Source organism: Coturnix japonica, chromosome 17 (genome assembly GCF_001577835.2).
Source record: "Coturnix japonica isolate 7356 chromosome 17, Coturnix japonica 2.1, whole genome shotgun sequence".
Taxonomy (NCBI): domain Eukaryota; kingdom Metazoa; phylum Chordata; class Aves; order Galliformes; family Phasianidae; genus Coturnix; species Coturnix japonica.
In genome coordinates this window covers 7,982,301-8,002,086 of record NC_029532.1, presented here as the reverse complement: position 1 = coordinate 8,002,086, position 19,786 = coordinate 7,982,301, and the positions used below count along the sequence as shown (strand labels likewise).

The 19,786-nt window shown below is 45.5% G+C and overlaps 1 protein-coding gene across 2 annotated transcripts in view; it reads left to right on the top strand.

Annotated features, from left to right (window-relative positions):
* NR6A1 (nuclear receptor subfamily 6 group A member 1) overlaps positions 1-19,786 on the top strand; it is a 73,440-nt gene that overhangs the window by 1,065 nt on the left and 52,589 nt on the right. For both annotated transcript variants that reach the window (XM_015879492.2, XM_015879491.2), the window contains exon 2: positions 12,834-12,890. In XM_015879492.2, coding sequence (XP_015734978.1) covers positions 12,834-12,890 — 57 coding nt within the window. The remainder of the gene's footprint in view (positions 1-12,833; positions 12,891-19,786) is intronic.

The window sequence follows — 19,786 nt, the reverse complement described above, 5'->3', positions numbered from 1 at the left end:
CTGCCCGGCCGGCTGCAGCGGGGCGGTGGGATCGCTGCTTTGCTGGCTCGGAAAATGCCCCCAAATGGCAACGAGGGATCGGGCTGGGAGCGTTTCCCCACCTAACAAAGGTTCTTAGCCCTTCTGGTACCTCGAAGTGCCGGTATCTGTGCTCGCTCTTCAAGAAAACAATTAAACTTTATGGCATCGTGTATAAAAGTAGGTTACATTAGCGGTGGCTCTGTTAAAACCCATTAATGAACTTAAGCTCTGCACGTGGCTCCCGGTTAACCCTGAGCGGGCTGCCGGGCTGCGCTGCCGGCGGTGGGGGGGAACCCCAGCATTGCTTTGAAATGCAGCAGTGTGGCTCTATGGCAGCACTTACTGCCTTGATGTCCGAGAGGCGTTTTGGGCGCTCTCACCTTCTGGGGGGGATTTCCCTCAGCGTGTAACAGACACTCTCTGTAATGCTGCACATGGTGCTGGGTGAAATACATTAGTTTTCCAAATCAGTTCATGAGGGCACTGATTTCTCCTGCAGCAGACACGATTCCTTCTCAGCAGGGTCCCTTCTGGAGACCACTTTGTCTGTGCTTTTATTTGGTATGTTTTTCTTCTGTGAATGAAACCTGAAAATAACCCGAGTAGCATCAAAGATGTTCTGTTCGGTGGGAGCAGCAGCAGAGCAGCTGTCTGCAATTGAGGCAATGCTCACTTTGCTGTGCGGGCAGTGCTGTAGGGTGGATGTGCTGGGAAAGCAGCAGAGCTCCTCAGGTTCCTTAGAGTCAGGCAGGTCTCCACTCAAGTGAGCCTTGTGGCAGAGAGAAGGGTCCACAGAGCTGTGCTGTGCTCTAAGAGAAGTACTGCTCGCATCCTTTCCTTTCCAGCAGCTCTCTTAGAAATGTTACTGATGGTTTTAGTGGCTCTTTCTGCTTGGTTGCTTTGCATCTGATGAGATAAGCCTTTGCCTAACAAAGGCTGCTTGGTGGATATCGCTGGGTTGTAGCTGACTTGCTGTAAACATTTCTTTGAAGCTTTAGGAAGAAAAACAAATGGAGTGGTGGAACGGCATCGCTGCCAAAGTCAGATTGAGTCCTGGAGGAGTTACAGTGTGAGTTGGGTGCAGAGCTGGTTTGTGTGGGGGGGATGGATCTCACTCCGCAGCGACAAACAGTGCAGTTCTGAGCTCACAGGGAGGAATGAGGTCTGCAACTGAGGAAGAGCCAATTCCTCCATTTTGGTTTGATGGTGAGATGGGAAAAAGCCTCTTGGTGTGAAGTTGGAATTCGGTATTGATGGCTTCTGTAGATCATTAATCAGGAAAGGCTCCATGCATGTCTTTGTGACCACCGATGAGCGTTTGGCAGGTGGTGTGACACTGCCATAATAGTGCTCTTATTTGGTTATGATGTGCTGTAGAGGTGCTGTGCTGTAGGACAGGAGGGACTCTCCCGTTCAGGACAGCCCCCCTCCTGCTGCTGGGGAGCGGTGTCAGCCCTGCTGCAGTTTCCAGCAGGTCACTTCTGATAGCTTTATTCAGCAGGGGGATGAGGAAGAGGTTCACTAAATTACTATTCAACTCTTACATGGCGGTGACTAAGAACAAACGCATTTAGGCTGCATTCTCTGAGAATGAGAGCACAGTTTATCCTGTTGATAAACCGTCTATTTAAATAAAGCCTTCAGCAGTGTAATCTGGTAATTCTAATGAAGTCATTTACATAAAGAATTGGCCCCGGATCTCATCAGATGGCTGCTGGTGAGCTGCGGTGCATTCTTTCCCTCCAGCTGTATTAAAGTGGCCTTTTGATCCTTCCTTTTATTTTTTTTTGAGCCTTTAAGCCACGTTGGTTATCACATTGCGGAGTTAATTGAGAAAGGGAAGTTGGGGGACAAGAGCACCCTTTGAGCTTTAGCTTAAGTCTTAATTATTACAGTTCTAATTACCACATTAAAAAAAAAAAACAAAAAACTTTCAGATTTGACGTTGATGGAGATGGTTACATGGTTCAGTACAAGCTGTTTTCTTGGAGTAAACGCGCTGCCAGTAGGACAGCTTCAATGAAATTCTGCATTGGTAAATGATTACCAATAATTATCTTGGAAGCAGTACGTATCTGCAGTGCCTTAATGCTGCTCCAGCCCCATGATAAGGTGGCTGCGTGAGGGTGGATGGACCCCACGTCCTTCAGACACTGCAGGGGTTGTTCTGCCTCCCATTGCCTCATCAGTGACTGTTTGTGTGGGTGCTGCTGCTTGGAGCCGTTCCTGTCTATTTGAAGCTTAAAAAAAAAGCTGTTCTTTATTTCCCTCCTGTGCATCAGAAAAAAGCTAAAAACTCACCTGAGCTGTAATACGTGGCTGCCTGTGCACTGCTGCGGTGCCCTTGCCTTGGAATATCTCTTCCTGCTGAAACTCAATGGGAACTTTAAAATCCCATGGAAATGTAACATGGAATTCTGCAGCTTTTGAAGGATGCCTGTCATGGTGTAGTAACAAAGCGGAGGACTTCAGGTCCGTGGCAGTCCTGCCAAATGCTGCCTGTTCTTCCACAGGTCTTCTCTTTTCTCACAGCTGGGACTTTTTTGTTTGGCAGTGCATATTAAAAACTGATCAGAGTATGTTGTTACTGTGTGTTACGTGCACTTTTGCTGTAAGATTATACACCCTGAGCAGTTCTATGACCAGCAGCAGAGCAGTGCCTTTCCTGTGAGGTCATGCGTGCAAGTGTTAAGGTTGGGTTTGTAAGAGTTTGTGTGTCTAAAAAGAGCTGAAGCCCAGTCTCCCACCAGAACTTCCCATGGGCCTGTGGTGGGGGGGAGGCATTGCCTTGGCCTGTAAAACTGGAGAGAAGTGAGGAATCATCTGCTGAGTGCAGGGCTGTGTGAGCTCGTGTTCCTGCCTTGCAGCAGTGATCTGAGTATGGTAGTTTGGTGCATCCAGCTGTGCTTGTTGTCTCTGTGCTGCTTGTCTTTGCCTCCTTGCATTTTCCAACTTATCTGATGCATGCTCTACTGCCTTGTCATCCAAACACATGAGCTGACCCTTACTGCTTCATCTTCGTTCACGTATGGCTCTCCTCAGCCAACTGTCCCTACCACAGGGTGATATCCATAAAAATGACACTTCCTAGTCTTGAAAGAGCTCCCCAGGCCTGCTGGAGACATGAGAAAAGGGCACCCAGCAGGAAGGGAGGCCCATGGCTTGAAACGTTCATCAATCATTTTCCTGGCACCAGGAAACCAATCAGCCCTTCTAAGGGGTAGAGCATGATCAATCACCTGGGGTGGGAAGTGGGACCCCCAGCCCTATCGGTGCGCCTTTGTATCGGCACAGTGATGGTGTTGTCTGCACTCACTGGTCCTGGGCAGGGAATGCCTCTGGATGCTCATCCTATTTTGTCTTAAAAACTTCTGTAATTTTACATAGAGCCTTATGTCTACGTATATTTTTATTATAGCCAGTAGACGGGGGTTATTTGAGTTCTTATTTTTTAGTAAGTTGCTGTAGATTGAAACAAGCAAGTTGTTTATGACTCTGTCTCTATGAAAGGCTGTGCAGTTAGTTACAGTTATTGGCAGTGGGATGGTGGTGGGAGGGGGCTGCTGGTGGCCATGCTCAGCTCTGCAGGGCTGCGGCCTGGTGCCTTTGGCTGCTCAGGCTGTTTTCCTCCTTCTGTTTTAATAATGACCGAATTGTGACAGGAGTGTTGTGATAACACCAGCACTCCATCCCATCATGCTGGGTGCTTGCTATGGGTGCAGGAGGGCTCTGGGCTGGCCATAGGGCAGCATGCCCTCCTAGTGCCAGCCCCAAGGACAAGTGCTGTTCCTTTGTGCCCTCTCTGCTGCAGAGCGTTTCTGACCCTCAATTCAGAAGTGTTTCACTCAGAAATACTCTGGGCTTTAACTCTGTGAGAAACCCCGGTGCTTAATGCACACCATGGTGTGTTCCAGGCTGGCTGTTGGGCAGAGCAGCTCCTGGGCCTGTGCCCATCACTGATGCCTTCAGGTGCTGGGTGGCAAGAGCAGCCAGACCCAGCTCCACGTGGCTGGGCTCAGTGTAGTGCTTGTGGGTTGTGGCTGGTGACAGCGTGGCCAGCTGCTCGCAGTGCTGGGGATGAGATTCTGGTTAGTAATTAAAAGCTTTGAAATGACCTTGAATCTAAAGCTGTCTCAAAGTAAATTTATGGCTTTTCTTCATTGCGGAAGAGGTTAGGTACAATGGTGTGCTGTGCTGCAGAACATGGAATGGTGGCCTTGGGTGAGGCTGGGAGGTATTGGGAGCACAGCTGGCTGCAGGCTGGTTGCACACATCCCTCATTGAAAACAAATGTACAAGTGGGATGTATGTGGAAATAACCAAGGAGAGCAGGGCGGTGTGCTCATGCTTAACTGCTTTGGAACATTTTCTTTTAAGCAGTTAACTCTAAAATAATATTGAAATTCTTCATGTTGTTTTTGAGCTGTTGCCTTTTGCATTGAGCTGTGATTAGGATTCCTTATTTGTTTTATTTCATCTACAAAATGTTATCCTATTTGTCAGTAAGGATATAATGCCCAGAAAGTGATGCAGTGCTACAGAGTAAGCAAGAATACTTGAATTTCTTGTAGCCACATGGTATATGGTATAGATGCTCTAAAAAAAGCCTCCTAAAATCTTACCCTTCTCCAGGGCAGGGCTCAAGCTGCTCTTGTCTCATTCAGTCCGTGTGGGTCAGGTCATGCTAGGATTAATGCTTTTGGTTGGATGAGGTATTTCCAAGCTTGGTCAGGGTTTGGATGGGGTGAGGTAGGCTGGTGCTCAAATGACGAGCCTTGAGCTGCAACGCTGGCCAAGCAGAACGTGGCCCATCTGTGAAATGTGGTGGACAGTGGAGCTCCTGAGGTGGGAGTGCTCCTATTCTGATTTCATGGGGTGTTTAATTTCCATGTAACACAAGGAGAGAACTCAGATGACTCTGGTCTGCAAGCATGAAGGTGTCGGGTGCTGCTGAGCCAGCTGCCAGGGGAGTGGAGATGGGATGGAGGTGGCCATGGTGGCACTCTGGCCTGGTTCTGCTGTGCATGACCTGCTGTATGGAGCAGTCCCCTTGAGCCATCTGTACAGCAAATGCTGTAGGGGTGCCTTAAGTACGGGAAAGGTTGACTTCTGTTGGAAGCTGATGGGAGCTGCTGTGGTGTTTTATGGATTGTTGTTTGATTTAATGGAGTACTGGTTGATTGCTGTGCCTGTACTTAATTAATTTAGAATGAAAGCTTCAGATTTGTCCTTAGAGTGTCATTGCACCCTAAACTCACTTGAAAATGATTTTTCCATTGAGAAGACTGGGAGCTTCCTTTCTTTAAAAAAGCCTATACTTTTCCTGTGCTTAAGGCAATTTACCTCCTAGTACAACTGGAGACTAATATCCTCAAACACCTGAACATTAGGAATGATGCTTCTATGTTAGAATTAGAGCTAGTTTCTAGTTCTCGAACATCTTTCTGATCTGCTTTTCATGATGCTTCAGTGTGTTATCACACTTGAAAGCTAATAAGACATGGCATCCCACAAAATGAGATTACAGCAGGCAGATGTGGATGGAATGAGGCTGAAAGAGAAAGAAAAGTTTCTGGAATCGTGAGCAGCTGGAGCTAAAGCAGTTTGCAAACACTGTGGGCAGTAGGCAGAGGAAGGTGGTGAGAGAATCAGATTTCCCCCCATTTCTTGCCTGCATGCTGTCTTCATGCCTGGGAGGCCAAATGCTTAATGGAAGCTTCTCATGCTGACAAAACCCAAAGCTGGTGTTGGTAGGGCTGCAAGGGGGTGAGCAGCTGGTACTGGGAGGCTGTAAGTCACTGAATTTCATGGAAGTTGTTTGAATCAGTAATAGAGGAAGGGAAGTATTTTTAACAGTGCAGAAATGCAGAATGCCAGCAGTAGGCTCCTCTATATGGGACAGTGTGTATACTTGCTGCGACTCAACTGCCTTGTTTGATAATTAAGCCTTATAGGAATATGCTGTTAGGAAGCTTTCACTCTTCCTATTGCGGCATTCTAATGTTGATTATGTGTTCAGATTTTAATGGCTCAGTATTTGTGTCTTAACAGTGAAGGAGTCTGTGTTAATGTGCAGTGCTTACACCTATTTTTCACATTCTAGGGCTCTGTCAAGGCCCTTCCACAGAACCCAGTTCATCCACTAGTAAGTACTAGCTAGTCTTCTCTCGTTTCCAGGTTAGTGCAGAGCCATCCTAGCAGGGTTTGGTTGTGTCCATTACAGTTAGAAGTTGTAATGCTATCTCTGCTAATTAAAATTTGAAGATAAACGCTGTTAAATTCATTAACTTTGAGGTTAAGGGGAAGCTGTTTCCAGAGCTCATCACATGTCTGTGCTTCTCCTGAATCCCTGTTTGCCAGCACTGTTCATGTACTGCTGCTGAACTGAAAGGGCATGTCACAAAGAGGAGGTCTGGTAGTGCTTCTGGTCTGGAGTGCTGTGAATTGGCATCTGAGACCTCTGGGAATGCTGGATAATTTACAACCCGATTTCTGGTGTGTCACAACGTGCTGTCAGTTTTGGTGGATGAGTATTAATCTGCATTGATAACTCTTCAAAAACTCAGTGGTACCTCTACTTCCCATAATATCAGTTAATTCTGTTTTTCAAGGTGAGTAAATGTAGGAGACTGAATCAGTAGGTTTTGTTGTAGTCGCATGCCAAGGTCTTGTGTTGGACAATATTTTACCAGTGACCAAAAAGTAAACGTAAGATTTTCTCTAATGTATAGACAGCACAAAGATTTACAGAGTGATTATGCAATTGATGTTTCAATATTGGAGTTGTCAGGGCTGCCTGCTAGGCAGTATCCTATTCAACCAAAACATGTTCCAGGTATAGCAGGTGGGAAATTGCACATCTAGGAACAAAGATGTGCATCAAGATGTCTTCAGAAAGAGGAGTTAATGTTGAGAAGTGTTGGCTGTGCAACAGAAATCTGAGTAAATGCCTGTCATTGCAGTGCTTTGGGAAAACACTGATGTGATCCTTTGGGAGCTGGAAGTCCATCTTTTATTTTTACTGCCTATCTAATACTGACAGTGCTGCCCTGGAATGCTAATATTGTAATGCTGCACAAAGTCGTGATTCTGAATGCTTAGAATACTGGGGATTGCCTCAAAAGATGAAGGCGGCCTGATGGTCTTGGCTTATTCAGCTTATCAAAAAGACTGAGTAATTATGTTATTGAATTTCAGCTGCAGAAATAAATCTCAGTTTCCAGTTTAAGCAGGACCCAATATAAACAGGCCATGGACTGAACTGTGAGTTCAAATTAAAAATACAAAATTAACTGATGTTTTCTTTTACTGTTAGTTACTGCTTCATTTTGTAGGATTTTTTGCTCTAAAATCAGAATATAATGCCTTAAGAGCAGATGAGCCTTGTAATAAGGGGAATATTGTATTCTGGAATTATTTGTCTGTGCCAATTAAATGGGAATGGATGGTGCTGTCCTCATTGTCTACCTTGGTGTTCTGTAGCCTGGCTTCTTCAGTGTCTGATTCAGTACTTCAGAACATGTAATGTAGGTTATGAATGAAACATCTGAATAGTAAACGTCACCAAAAGATTGTGAAACACTTTGGTATTGAACTGCAGAGATTAACATGAATCTCAGTTTATAGGCAAAGAAACCCAGATGTTTTATAAGGCACATTCAGGTTTGACTGCTGTAGCTTCCTTCCCATCAAGTGGATTGCCCCTGTGTCTCCTGGAGCTCTTGTGGTTGTTTGTTTGAAGGATTTCTTCATAATTGAGCCCTTCTCGGGGGAGTAGGGGGAACCCACGAACTTCTGCTTCCTGAATACAAGCACTGAAGAAGCTTTCCCTTTTTGTAGCCTAAATCTAAAGACAGACACAATTATCACAATCTCCTCTGAGCTGCACTGTGACCTCAGTGGCAGTGGTGGCTCTGGGCCCCCCTGCCTGCAATGCTGCAGTGCCAGGCAGCCCTGCTGTGTCACCAGGCAAATTGCAGTTGGCACTGGAGGGTGGGCACTGTGCTGTTGGGACAGAGCACAGAAGGTCATGAAAACTGCTCTGAAACTCATGGTAAAGCTGATACCACAGCATTGCAGGGCTCCTTTCTGCCTCAATTTTTGCCTCTCTGGAGGCATTTCAGGAATCCTGTGACTTTTGATGGCATCAATAAATCAGACAGCACACCGACAGAATTTTACTGGAATGTAAACAGGCGTTTAAAATAAGGATGTCTGTATAGTGTTTGTTGAATACAGTGCAGGTACAGCTCTTGACGCACTAGGGACATTGAATTGCTGTGATTATCTGCTTTCAGTTGTAGTTGTGAATAGAAGCTGCGACTTTTCCTTTTTAACACAACAGAATGCTTATTGGGAGGTGACCTTACCCCCCTCCCCTCTGCAAGCAGCATGTTTTCCTCTCTGAGGTGAGATGAGCAGTTCCACCCGATGTAGGGGAAAGGGGAGGAATGTCTCTGTATGGTAGAATTAGCTGATAAGGGATAATGAATCACCTTTAGCTCAGGTCTGTTTAGCAGCAGCTGATCTGTGGAGCTGTGGGCCGCTCAGCCTCACTCGGACCCTGGGGAGAGCATGGAGCAAATCTTCCTGAGAGGTGTTCCCAGGCATGTGCAGGATGGGAGGTAACTGGGACTGCTGTGGGTTTACCTGGAGTGATTCATGCCTTGTTTCTTTTCTGAAGAAATGACTGGACCCATGAGTGAGAGAGCTGTTTGCTGATCACGTTTATGTAAAGCAAGGCTCAAATTGTAACCAATTGCGGAGATATGAGTGAAGATCTCCCTGCTCTGTCTGGCTCAGGGGGCAGCAGCCGGTTGTTCAGAGGCAATGGTGGCCCCTCAGTGGTCTGCTTGGGGTCAGTGCTGGGTGACAGGATGGAGAATGCTTGTTGGACTGTCAGATGGCACCAGGCTGCTCCAGAGGGCACAGCTGCTATTTAGAAGGACTTCAGTAACCTGAAGGAAAGTTTGAAACATCAAAGTTGCCCTAGACAGATGTCAAATCCTGCATCTGAAACATGGTAACCCCATGCAGTGCTGTAGGCTGGGGAGCGACTCTGCAGAAAAGGATGTGGGGCCCCAGGGACCTCAGGAGCACGTCTATAGTGTGTGCTTGTGATAACAGCTGATCGTGGGCTGGCTTGTGTGTAGCCAACAGGCTGAGGGGAGTGACCGTTCCCCTGTGTGGCATAGTGAAGCTGCAGCTGGATCACTGAGATGAGCTGCAATATGCCTGGAGTGGGGTGGCTGGGGCAGGAACACATGACAAATGAGGACAGGCTGAGGGGGTTGCATTTGTTTAGCTTGGCGAAGAGGAGGCTAAGTGGGGATTAATTGGCACTCTTCCAGCCCTTTGAAAGTGGTTATAGATAAAAATGAAGTCAGTGTTCCTCCAGAGGTTTGTGGCAAAAGGTCAAGACAATGGTTGTGAGTTGCAAGAGAGGGAATTCCTGTGGGGTGTCTCAGGGAGAGTGGAAATAAAGGTTGTGTTGGGAGTGATGCAGCACTGGAATGGGTGTCCAGAGAGGCAGTGGAGTCTGCATCTTTAGAGATGTTCAAAGCACAATGAGCAGCACCCTGAGTAAGCCAGTCCAACCTTGAAAATGGGTCTCCCTTCAGTCTTCTTTACCAGTATCCTCTTTGCAATCACACAAAGCATCACTGCACTTCATCAGACAGATTCATCTGCAGAATTAATCATCTGCTGGTAAAGCAGTGGAAGATGCAAGTCACTGAATGTACATGCTCTCCTGCTTATTCTGGTTGTAGTATTCCTGTGTGTGCTCAGGGTGCTATGTCTTACTCACTGTACTCTTCCTGAATATAAGATGATAACATTTGGTGCTGGGGCACCCAAACTCATGCAGCTATACCTTTGAAGTCCAATGCTATGGCACAGGTTCAGGCTAAGTTCATTTCTAGGTGAGGGGTCCATATAGCCCTTCAATTAGCATGAGTGGGACAAGGGCAGTCAGAGGTCAAGAGAAGTTCAGAATAGCATAACCTCTTTTTGCTGGCATTTCCAAATATTCCTCATCCTGCACAGCCCTCCAAGCTCTCCTTGCCATCATGTTTACTATACAGCTGTAAAAGTCAAAGAACAAGGCCTGGCTTGATACAAGGGAAGTTAGAGATGGAGTGGTTGAGAATAGGTAGCATTGTTGTTTAAAACAGGAGAAATAATTGATTTATGTTATGGTGGCCAATTAGGCTGTAAAGTGAGAAACTCTTAAAGCAACCCTGTGGCTTCAAGGCAGCTTTTTGCTCTGATTTCTGCTCAGCAAATAGGGGGTACCCCAATAAAGGTCATCGGCTTCGTGAGCTAAATTATTAATTCCTTTCATGCCACTCCGGGCTTGTAAACAGTATATAATACAGGAAAACAATTGGCACCGCTCACTTACTGGGCAGAGGAAAAGGTCAGAGGGTAAATAGTTGTATTGGCAACAGCTGGTCTTCAGAGCTGAGCAGACTTTTGTCCTTTTTGTCTCTTAGAGCAAACCTGTTTCCAAAGTCGGAGCTGGTTGTAGATCTGTATCTCGTAGCTGAATTGTCTTTAGGAATTTAACGTTGCATATAATCTTGAAAGTAAAAGGGCTGGCGGTGTAAGGGTGAGGGATGTGGATAGGAATGCTTAATTGTCAACCTGGTCAAGGCAAGTTGTGGAGGAAGTACTTGTGCTTTGGTAAAGTTATTATAAAAAAAATAATTGAGGTGTGATTTGAGATTAACAGGCTCTGAACGCTGCTTTACCAGCAGCATGAGAACAGAAGTATTGCTGCTCTGGTGTTTTGGACTTGCCCTGCTGTGTATCTGGGGGCTCTGGGAGCAGTTGTTGCAGGGTCCCAGCAGCGCCTGCCAGAATGTGGAGGCAAAGTCAGAACTTTGGGCTTGAGCAGAAGGAAGTTGTGACCTGAGGGCGCTGGCTTTGGTGAATGTATTAGCAAATATACTAGGAACTAAAAGCATATAAAATGTATAGCTGGGACTGAAATTTCCAGGTGTAGCTCGGAGATACTGTTGTGCTTCTGTTTACTGTAACATTTCAAGTGACATCATAGCAGCAAGTGTACAACTACAGGGGTTGAAAAATCCACACCAGGTTGTTCTTCAAATGCTCAAAAATCACTCTTTCAAATGCATGTGCTTCTTGGTTTCCTTTTGCATGATACTCGATGATTAACTGCAGCTGTTTGCAGGCGTAGCTTACTGCCCAGGTGGTTTCCCCTGCAGTTCTGCCATCTGGTGCTGGTGGAGCTGGGCTGAGGCAGCAGGTAACCCCCTGATAGATGGCCATCTGCTGATCTGCTGCCTCTGCCTTTCTGAAAGCTCGGCTGTTCATCAAAATGGCATCTCCATGGGCTTACTGCTTGGGCTTGCCAATTCTACCACTGTCAAAGTAAAAGTAATGCTGCCCTTATTTTCATACGTATATATATACATACATATATACACACACACATATATACACATATATACATATATATATTCATATATATATCTGTGTGTGTGTGTGAAAGTATATATGGCTTTACATAGGAAAAGCAAGGGAAGACAAACCATGAGACTTCTCCCAGGAATCTGAAACTGTTCAGAAGTCCTGAGTAGCAAATACCTTTATTTCAGCAGGGAACAGGGTAGACATAACCCAGTGCACTTTTGACTAAACCAGTCATTGCTGTTTTTGTGACTGGCACTTAGCGCACTGAGCTGAAGCTGTTAGTCCTGTACTGTAAGACCAGGTCTCCTGAGCAGAGCGCTCATGGGTATGGCAGGAGGGTTCCATTAGTGCAGGCATGGTCTGTCTGCCCTTTCTGCTCCATGACAGCAGCCTGCTGAAGTGATTACATCTGCATGGTTTGCCTAATTACTGCAGAACTCTTTACTTCTCAGTATAAACAGAAGCCTTCAGTGAACTGCTGCTGCGGAATGAATCAGAACTGTAAGAATGTGGAAGATGTGGTTTGAGCTGACAGTGAGCTCTGGCTGTGGCTGCTCTGTGCCTGAGGAATGTAAACTCGTAGTGTGCATTTACTGGGTCTTAAATGTGATAACAATATATTTGTGGTATCTGCTAGTATCAAAATGATGGACACTGATTTGTTCAACTCAGGCATTTGTGGTAATGGGACAAGAGTAAGTGCTGTCTATTTTGAGGAAGTTCAAGATGCAGAGAGGACACATCTTCTTTCTACCCAATCTCAGATTGGGATTTACCCTGTTCCTGGAAAATGGCTTTTTCTTGGTTTGGCTCCTGGAAAGTTGGATCCTTCCCAAAATGCAGAGGGTACCTGGCAGTCACTCCAGATTACATTCTGACTTGGTGGTTTTTATTAGCAGAACACAGGGAGGTTGGTCTGTTTGCTCTTTCAGTTGTTGCAAAATAAAGCTTTTTGGAGTGTCTTTGTCTTTAAAGGCATTGTTTCTGGAACTCCTTTGGCTCAGTTGTCAGTGTTCTGTGTATTTCTGGTAGGGAATCTGTCCTCCTATCAAGGATCTTTTGAGACTGCACTGGATGCAGACAGCGTAGCATCTCTTTGCTCTGCAGTAGTGCTTCACTTACAGGATGGTACTGTACACAGCTTAAAGCTGTCAGAACTTGGATTTCTTCATGGTAAAAATATTCTTAAACTGCTGCAGGTCAGATTGCTGGATGGATGCTCTGAAAGCCAGAAAAGGTCTGCAGATAATGGATAAAGGGCAACGCTGCTTTAAAAACTGCTTCTCAAATGTAAATTTTCAAAATTAAAGGCTTCTGAAGTACCCGGTAAAATGCACATCACAACTTTCTCATTTTCACTTTCCCATTAGCTACGGATGTGGAGCAGATGAGTTCTTCTCCTGTCCTTCCTATGAACTCCATGGCCAGTAAGTACCTCTTTTTCTTGCTGCATATAATGAAGTAGAACTTGTTGCTCTGAGAACATGTGAAGTGATTCATTGTACTTCCCTGTACAGACTTGAAGTTTTACTGCTAATGCTTACTCACAGAGCTGGGGATCTGACACTGGGTCAGCTCTTTCTCACAGCAGTAGCACCGAGCAGCTCTGCAGTCACTGCTGACACCAGCATTAGGCTGCACGGGGGGCTTTTCCACTGGAGACACAGTGAAAGCTGTGAGGCTGATGCCTGAATGTTACAGGGAGATAGTGAAAGTAAAGTGTGAGGTGTGGGTAAATTATCCTCTGGTAAAAGTATATGAAGTGTTTCCATATCAAGCTTAGAAATTCAGTAGCTGGAGATTTCTAATGAAATTGAGAGCAGTCAGTAAAATCCACTTCACCGTACAACTGCTCCTGTAGCATCCTGCGACCAAAATGCTGTGCTGTTCCACGCCTAAGATGTGAGTTCGGAATCCTGTAGTACTCCATCTAGTGGTGTCTGCTGTGCCCGAGGACCGCATGCATTTTGTTGGTTAGAATCCACTAGATGGCAACAAGTCGTTGTCAGATGTTATGGACCAAATTCTAAACAATTGTATTCCAAATAGAGGGATGGTCTTTGTGTAGATATTTCACTTTATGCCATTTTTGTCAACACCATAGTTCTCAAATGTGGCAGACTGAGCAGGCGTTCATTTAAAAGCAATGCTCAGGTGTTCCCAGCTGCTGGAAACCTGTCCTGTTCCAGGACGTGGCCTTACCTCCTGTTGTGCTGGTGGCACTTGGTTTGTCGGAGAGCTCTGAAGCTATGGAGAACTGCAGTTCCTTTGCTTTGAGAAACGTAGAGCTAATGAGAACATTAAGCAATGTTCTGTTGAACCTTTGTAGCCTAAAAAAGCTTAGATGTAATGTATGAGAGGCCTCAGTGCAGTAAAAAGTATTAAAACAAAATTTAATTTTCACCCTATTTTCACATTTGGCAAGATATATCTGCTAAATACTAAAAGCAAAGGCTGTCTTTGTGAGTTGAGCAACATTCTTTTTCCCTTAAGGGATTGTTTATTATTGCTAGTCTGAATGTGTCTAGCTACAGCTTTCTTGTCTGTTATCTTTGAACTGAAAAATGCTTGTCTATATTGATATAAAACCTTCTGACAAACTAAATAAACTGAGCTCTTTGAGTTCTTTCGGTGTCTTCCTGTCTTGTGCTCTGACTGTGGGTGCAGGTGGGCAGGCTGATTGCAGTGCCTGGTAGAGGCCCTTGGTGTGCAGGTCCTGCTGCCTGTCCTGCAGGGCTGTGGTTGCTTGCTGGCATGAAGCAGCTTGTGCCACAAACATCATAACTGTCCCAGGTGTAAGTATCCAGAACTCCTGAACATCTTCGCTATAACCCATTCCCTCCCACCCCAGTAGATTATTATTTTTCTTTCTTACTGTCTCTTTACTAAATGGAAGAAAAGGACATAAGACTTTCACATTGGAGCAGAAAGTGGAATTTTTATGCATATTTGTGCATCCAGAGAATGCATCTGTAGAGTGCCAGCCTAAACTTTCTGCTTATGCATTAGCAAACCATACTGTAGTCTTTGTTCCTGAAATGTCTTATTTGGAATAATTGAAGTGAGTTATTTTCATATTCCTTTGCAATAAGGATGAATGTCTGTCGAGGATTTATTCTATGCTTTCATACAGACATGTTGAGAAAACCACTGTATGCCATGTGATATTTCAGTGCTTAAAATAACATGAAAGTGCTTTCTTGCTTATTATTTAATAACCCATTGGAAAAAAAGTCCACATTGTGCACTCATATTATTTGAGTCTTCCAAACATGCTTTAAAGTTTGCAGTTTCAAAGGCAAAATGTTAATCTGCATCCACACTGGGCTCCTGCCTGGTTTCATGGCTGGCAGTGTGGCAGGCGTGCTTCCCATCAGTTCTGTGGTGCTCCAGAGAACTGCCTAGATGTGACTGCAGCCCCCAGCCCACACTGAGCATGCTGGTGGCAGCTGACACTGAACAGAACCCTTCTGCCACACGTGGGAGGGCTTATTCTAAAGCCTTGGTTCTGCATGGAGTAGTCTTTAGCTTGCCAACCAGTTCAACTCAGTAGGGTAATTCCTGACTAAAATGAAACAGTTTTGTCTTCTAGCAGAACAAGCAAGCAGAGGTTTATTACTAATATTCACCTAATTGGAATTCAGTTGTCATTAGCAAGTTGTTCTGACTTGAACTGTGCAGCAGGCATCCAGCTGGTGGTTGTGCAGTGCCCTGTGCTGCATGCCTCAGCACGCTGCTTCCAACGTGCCACATCAGCAGCTGCAGTGGTAAGCATGGCTCAGGAAAATGCCTGTACCCATTGAGCAGTGAATTGACTGTGGTACTGCTGGGCTGAGCAGTGCCCACCTGTACCAGCAGGCTGTGCCCAGCACCATGTCCCGGGGTCTTTTCTTGAATAAGTAAATCATGTCTGAAGTTACATTCACATGTGAATGTGTGGAAAAAGGTTCCTGAAGTCACTGGTAAGTGCCAGTAAGTCATCTAATCTATTTCTGTTCTTCAGTAAGCTTGCTTTGTGTGAGTTTAAACTTCATTTAAAGAAAACAGCAAGAATATTTATATTCCAAGATACTGTTTTTAATGTGCTTCAGTAAATAGTACAGATTGGCACAGAAATGCACCTGGTCAGGCTTCCATTTATACAGATGGCTTGTATGCTTTATTAAGGATCCCCCATAGAAGCAGCATGGAATAATGCTGTCTGCACTGAAGATGGCTTATGATTGCTTTCTTGTACTTGAAACAGAAACGCAGCCTTGAAAATAGCTGTGTTTGCGCCTGTTAGAATATCTGCTTTTCTACAAGGTATGCTTATTTTGTCCCAAATGTACTGCTTTGTAGATCACACATCTTTGGGGGGGCTGCCAGATAGCAAAGAGCACCTCTATGGGCACATGCTCCTGAATGAGCAGGGCTGACATCTTCCACTGTTCCTGCTGGGCCCCAGTGCAGCCCTCTGATTACTGGCAGGCAGAACTTGACTCAGCTTCTCCAGCAGCATGTGTCCCCTCCTGCCAGGCTCAGCCCCAAGTAAGCAGCTCGGCCATGCAGCCTCTTAGCCAGCTGGTCCGCAGTTTGCATTCATTGATCAGTGAGTTGATAGCAATGAAAACCCACCGACAGCAATGAATGTTGATTGCAGCCATTAGACGCTGGGCTGGAGCACTGACAGCCCTGCTGTGCTGTGTTGTCCTGCAGGACAGGTGGCAGTGCAGTCCTTGGTCTCAGGGTACGTGGCTCTTTCATGGCTTCTTGGTGACTTCTGGACAGTATGTTTACATGGAGAGGATAGCAGAAAAACATTCTGTGCTCTGCTAATGGCATTAAACATATGACACAAGTTACCTTTTTTGTGCAGGTGATCTGAGTTTGGTTACTCACAGGTACCTGCTGGCAGGCAGATTGCTTCTGGAGATCAGATCATTCCCAACTCTGTAGCACAAGGCTGAGAACTGCACATTCATCACCACACCTTCCCCCTGCTTCCACTGAAATGATTGCCCAACAATTCTTGAGCACAATTCCTGTCCTCAGACTCAGCGAGGGCCGGGTTTCATTCCAGAAATACTTGTGTTACAGCAGTATGAGAGGCATCCTGCCCAAGTGTTTGTCCTCCTGGAGGTTACTGTGGAGCCATCAGCAGCGCTTGTACAGCGCCACTTGTCCTGGCCAGGAGTGCTGCTCTGGGTGAGGGTGTGTGTGGCTGAAGGCCTTCAGACCCTCCTGGTAGGGAAGCTCTGGTGGTTGGGGTACCAGATATCCTGTCCTGGTAAAAACATTGTGATAAGGGCCTGTTCTGTTGTTTTAATTCTGCTAGATCATGTGATATAAGCAGATAAAGGTGCAAAGTCACTTTGTCTTTATTGTGGGCCCGAGACAGGTATCTTGTGGCTGTGTACAGAAGTAAAACTTATGTGATCTCTTCCACAACAGCCCAAACCAACAGGCATGTGCTTTAAGTCATTCCCTTATGGGCTCTGTGGTTCCCATACTCTTGTGAGGGTATTTGCTGTTACAGCAGGCTGTGCGTGGTGCTGCACCTGAGCAGCCAGGTAGGACAGCAGAGCAGGTGCTGGTGAGCTGTGTGTGTGTTCACCTCTCCTTTGAAAGGAGGGACATTTGCCTGTGTGCTTGCTTGTAAAACACCAGCGTGAGTCATGGGAGCAGCTGGACCCTGTTGGGAGGAATCCAGTCCTCAGGCAGTGCTGCTGGTGAGCAGCTGCTGAAACCCACTGCAGGCTCCTAGGAACAAATGAGCTGACATTCCAGAGCTGCTTCTGGCCCAGCTCAAGTTGCCAGTCTGAATGGGATGTGCTTTCCTTCTGACCTGATCTATATTCTGCTGTTCTGAACATACACCATCCTCAGGTTTGTTTCCAAGTATACCATATGCTGTAGATATGTTATTGCTCTTGTGCTGTCCACACAAAATCTTCCATTACCCTCATATTTTGTTTTGCAGAAATTCTGGCCTAGCTCACAGTCTTTTAAGAACAGCAAACAACCATTTCTTACACACCAACTCATTTTTTGAGCAAGTAGAACTGGAAAAACTCCATCTCTGTAGCTTTCAATATGATCTGTAAATCACAACCTGTTAATAGCAACCATATGTGTATAGCTGTGAAGGTTCAAGCTCCATTTAACAGAGGGTCTGTGATAAACCTCAAGGTACAATCAACGGTCGATGGTTTTTCTTAATTCTCAAACTCACCGACAGCGTTGAATGTTCACTGAAGCTATCCAAAGAGATGGCTGCGTACATGCACTCTGCATACTTTCCATGCATATGTTTTCCATAGACTAGCAGTGGAAGCACTGCTGAGCACTGCACATTCTTCACTGCAACGTCTTAAACTGCTTCGAGTGTTTTAATTACAAAATGGAACCGTGAGCACTAATGAATAGCAGAAGTATAACAATACTGTTAGCGATGTGAATTTGACTTAGGCTTCTCAAAACAGCTTTGAATGTGTCTGAATGGCAGTTGTGAAGGAGCCTTTCTTCCTGTGGATGTGTGTATTGTCAATAGCTAATCTAAGGCTTATAAAACACTTTGGAGCCTGAAGCTTGGGTCACCCTCCAAAGGCAGAGCCACAATGGGGGGGTGCTGGCCAGGCTGCTCCTCAGCTGTGTGATTCCCAGTGGATTCACCTGATGCTGAAATGTTTTCTGTGCTGGCTGCAGCAGGGGTGATGCTCCCAGCCTTGTCATTTGGGATTTAGTCTCTTTAGATTTCTATATTGTATCCAGTCGTCTTCACTTTTTTCATCTGATTCATGTGGTTTGAGAGAGAAGATACTTGCAGCTTATTTTTAGAAGTGGAATCCTCTGCTGTTCCTGAAACAACTGCAGGGAGTGAAGCAGTGCTGGCAAAGTTAGCAAGAATCATTTCACTGTACAACTCTGCAGACTTAATTTCAATTCAGTGTTTCCTCTCATCCTCAGGCCAAGAGAGTTCTCTATGAGTATAACTGAACAACCTGTGTACTGTCTGTAGAAGTACTTAAAGCCAGTCAGTTGTCTTATTCTGAGCAAGCTGTATGCTCATGTGAGAGATGAGCATGTTCCCAAGATACAGCTTGCAGTCACTGCTTACATGGACTGATTTTAATGGTGCTATTAAGCACCAACTGATCCTGAAAATTATAAGAATACTCTGCAAATGAGTCTCACCTTTTTCCTGCAATCTTTTCTGAGTAGAAGCTGGTGGAGGAAAAAAAGCAACAAAGAGAAGTTGGATTGCTAACAAGCATCGATCAGCCTGGAGCAGTAATCCTCGTGGTGCCACGCAGTGACCACATGCCTTGTGAGCATACAGCAGGGAAAGCACGTATAGACCAAGCACAAGACATTAGTATTTACACACTAGGTTGTGAGAGAGGCTTTTTCTCAGTTCACACCTTCTTCCCTTTGTGCCCCTTGACCTTCCACTTGGTCACGTTGTCACCTGCGGAGTGCTCTGTGCACAGTGCTGTGTGTGGGTGCACAGCAACAATGGGAGGGCTGGATACAAACATTCTCACTTTGTCTCAGAGCAAGCTTTAGCTGTGCCATGAGAATGTTCTTGTTGTAGATGTGAGTGTATAAGCAGCGGTGCCACTGCCAAACAGCTTTCACATTTAGTACTGATGCTTCTGTTTCTTCACGCTGCCCCAGATCTCACTGGAGGGCTACTGGATACATCTTGGGATAAGGTGAGATCAGGGCAGGAAGGGACCAATCTGCACCATTTGCCCTTTGGAATTGTAATGCTACAGTATTATCCTGGTGAAAATAAACACAGAACTCTCCAGGGTTTGGAGGGAAATGGAACTGATAGCTGTTTCCAATGATTTATGGAGGATTTCACAAGTTATTGTGATCCAGTTTTGAGCTGACAAATTTGCTGGTGGATGCAGCGTAATCCTGGACCTGCGTGAGGTGTGTGACTTAATAACACATGACATCTTAAACTGGTATGATACAAATTTGCTGTGGCAAATGTTAAAAGGATTATATAATGACAAATGGGGAGGTCTCAGTGTAATTCTAAATGGGAACCTGTCCAAGTTGATGCAGTCTGAAGTGTGACTGCTGTGTTGTAAAGCACTGCTCTGCAGACCTGGGTGAAATGCTGTTGTCGCAGGTTTTCATTCTTTTGTTTTAAATGAGCAAATGAAGGATAGATTGTCACGGGTTACTTAGATTTACCTATGCCCGTGACAGGGGAAGCCACCCCGTGGGCCCCCCTCCCGGGGCCCGGAAAGGAGGGGGAAAAAGGGAGTGGGATAAAACAGCGACAATCTAAGGAGGAAAAACTTATTTTACTAAATATGATACC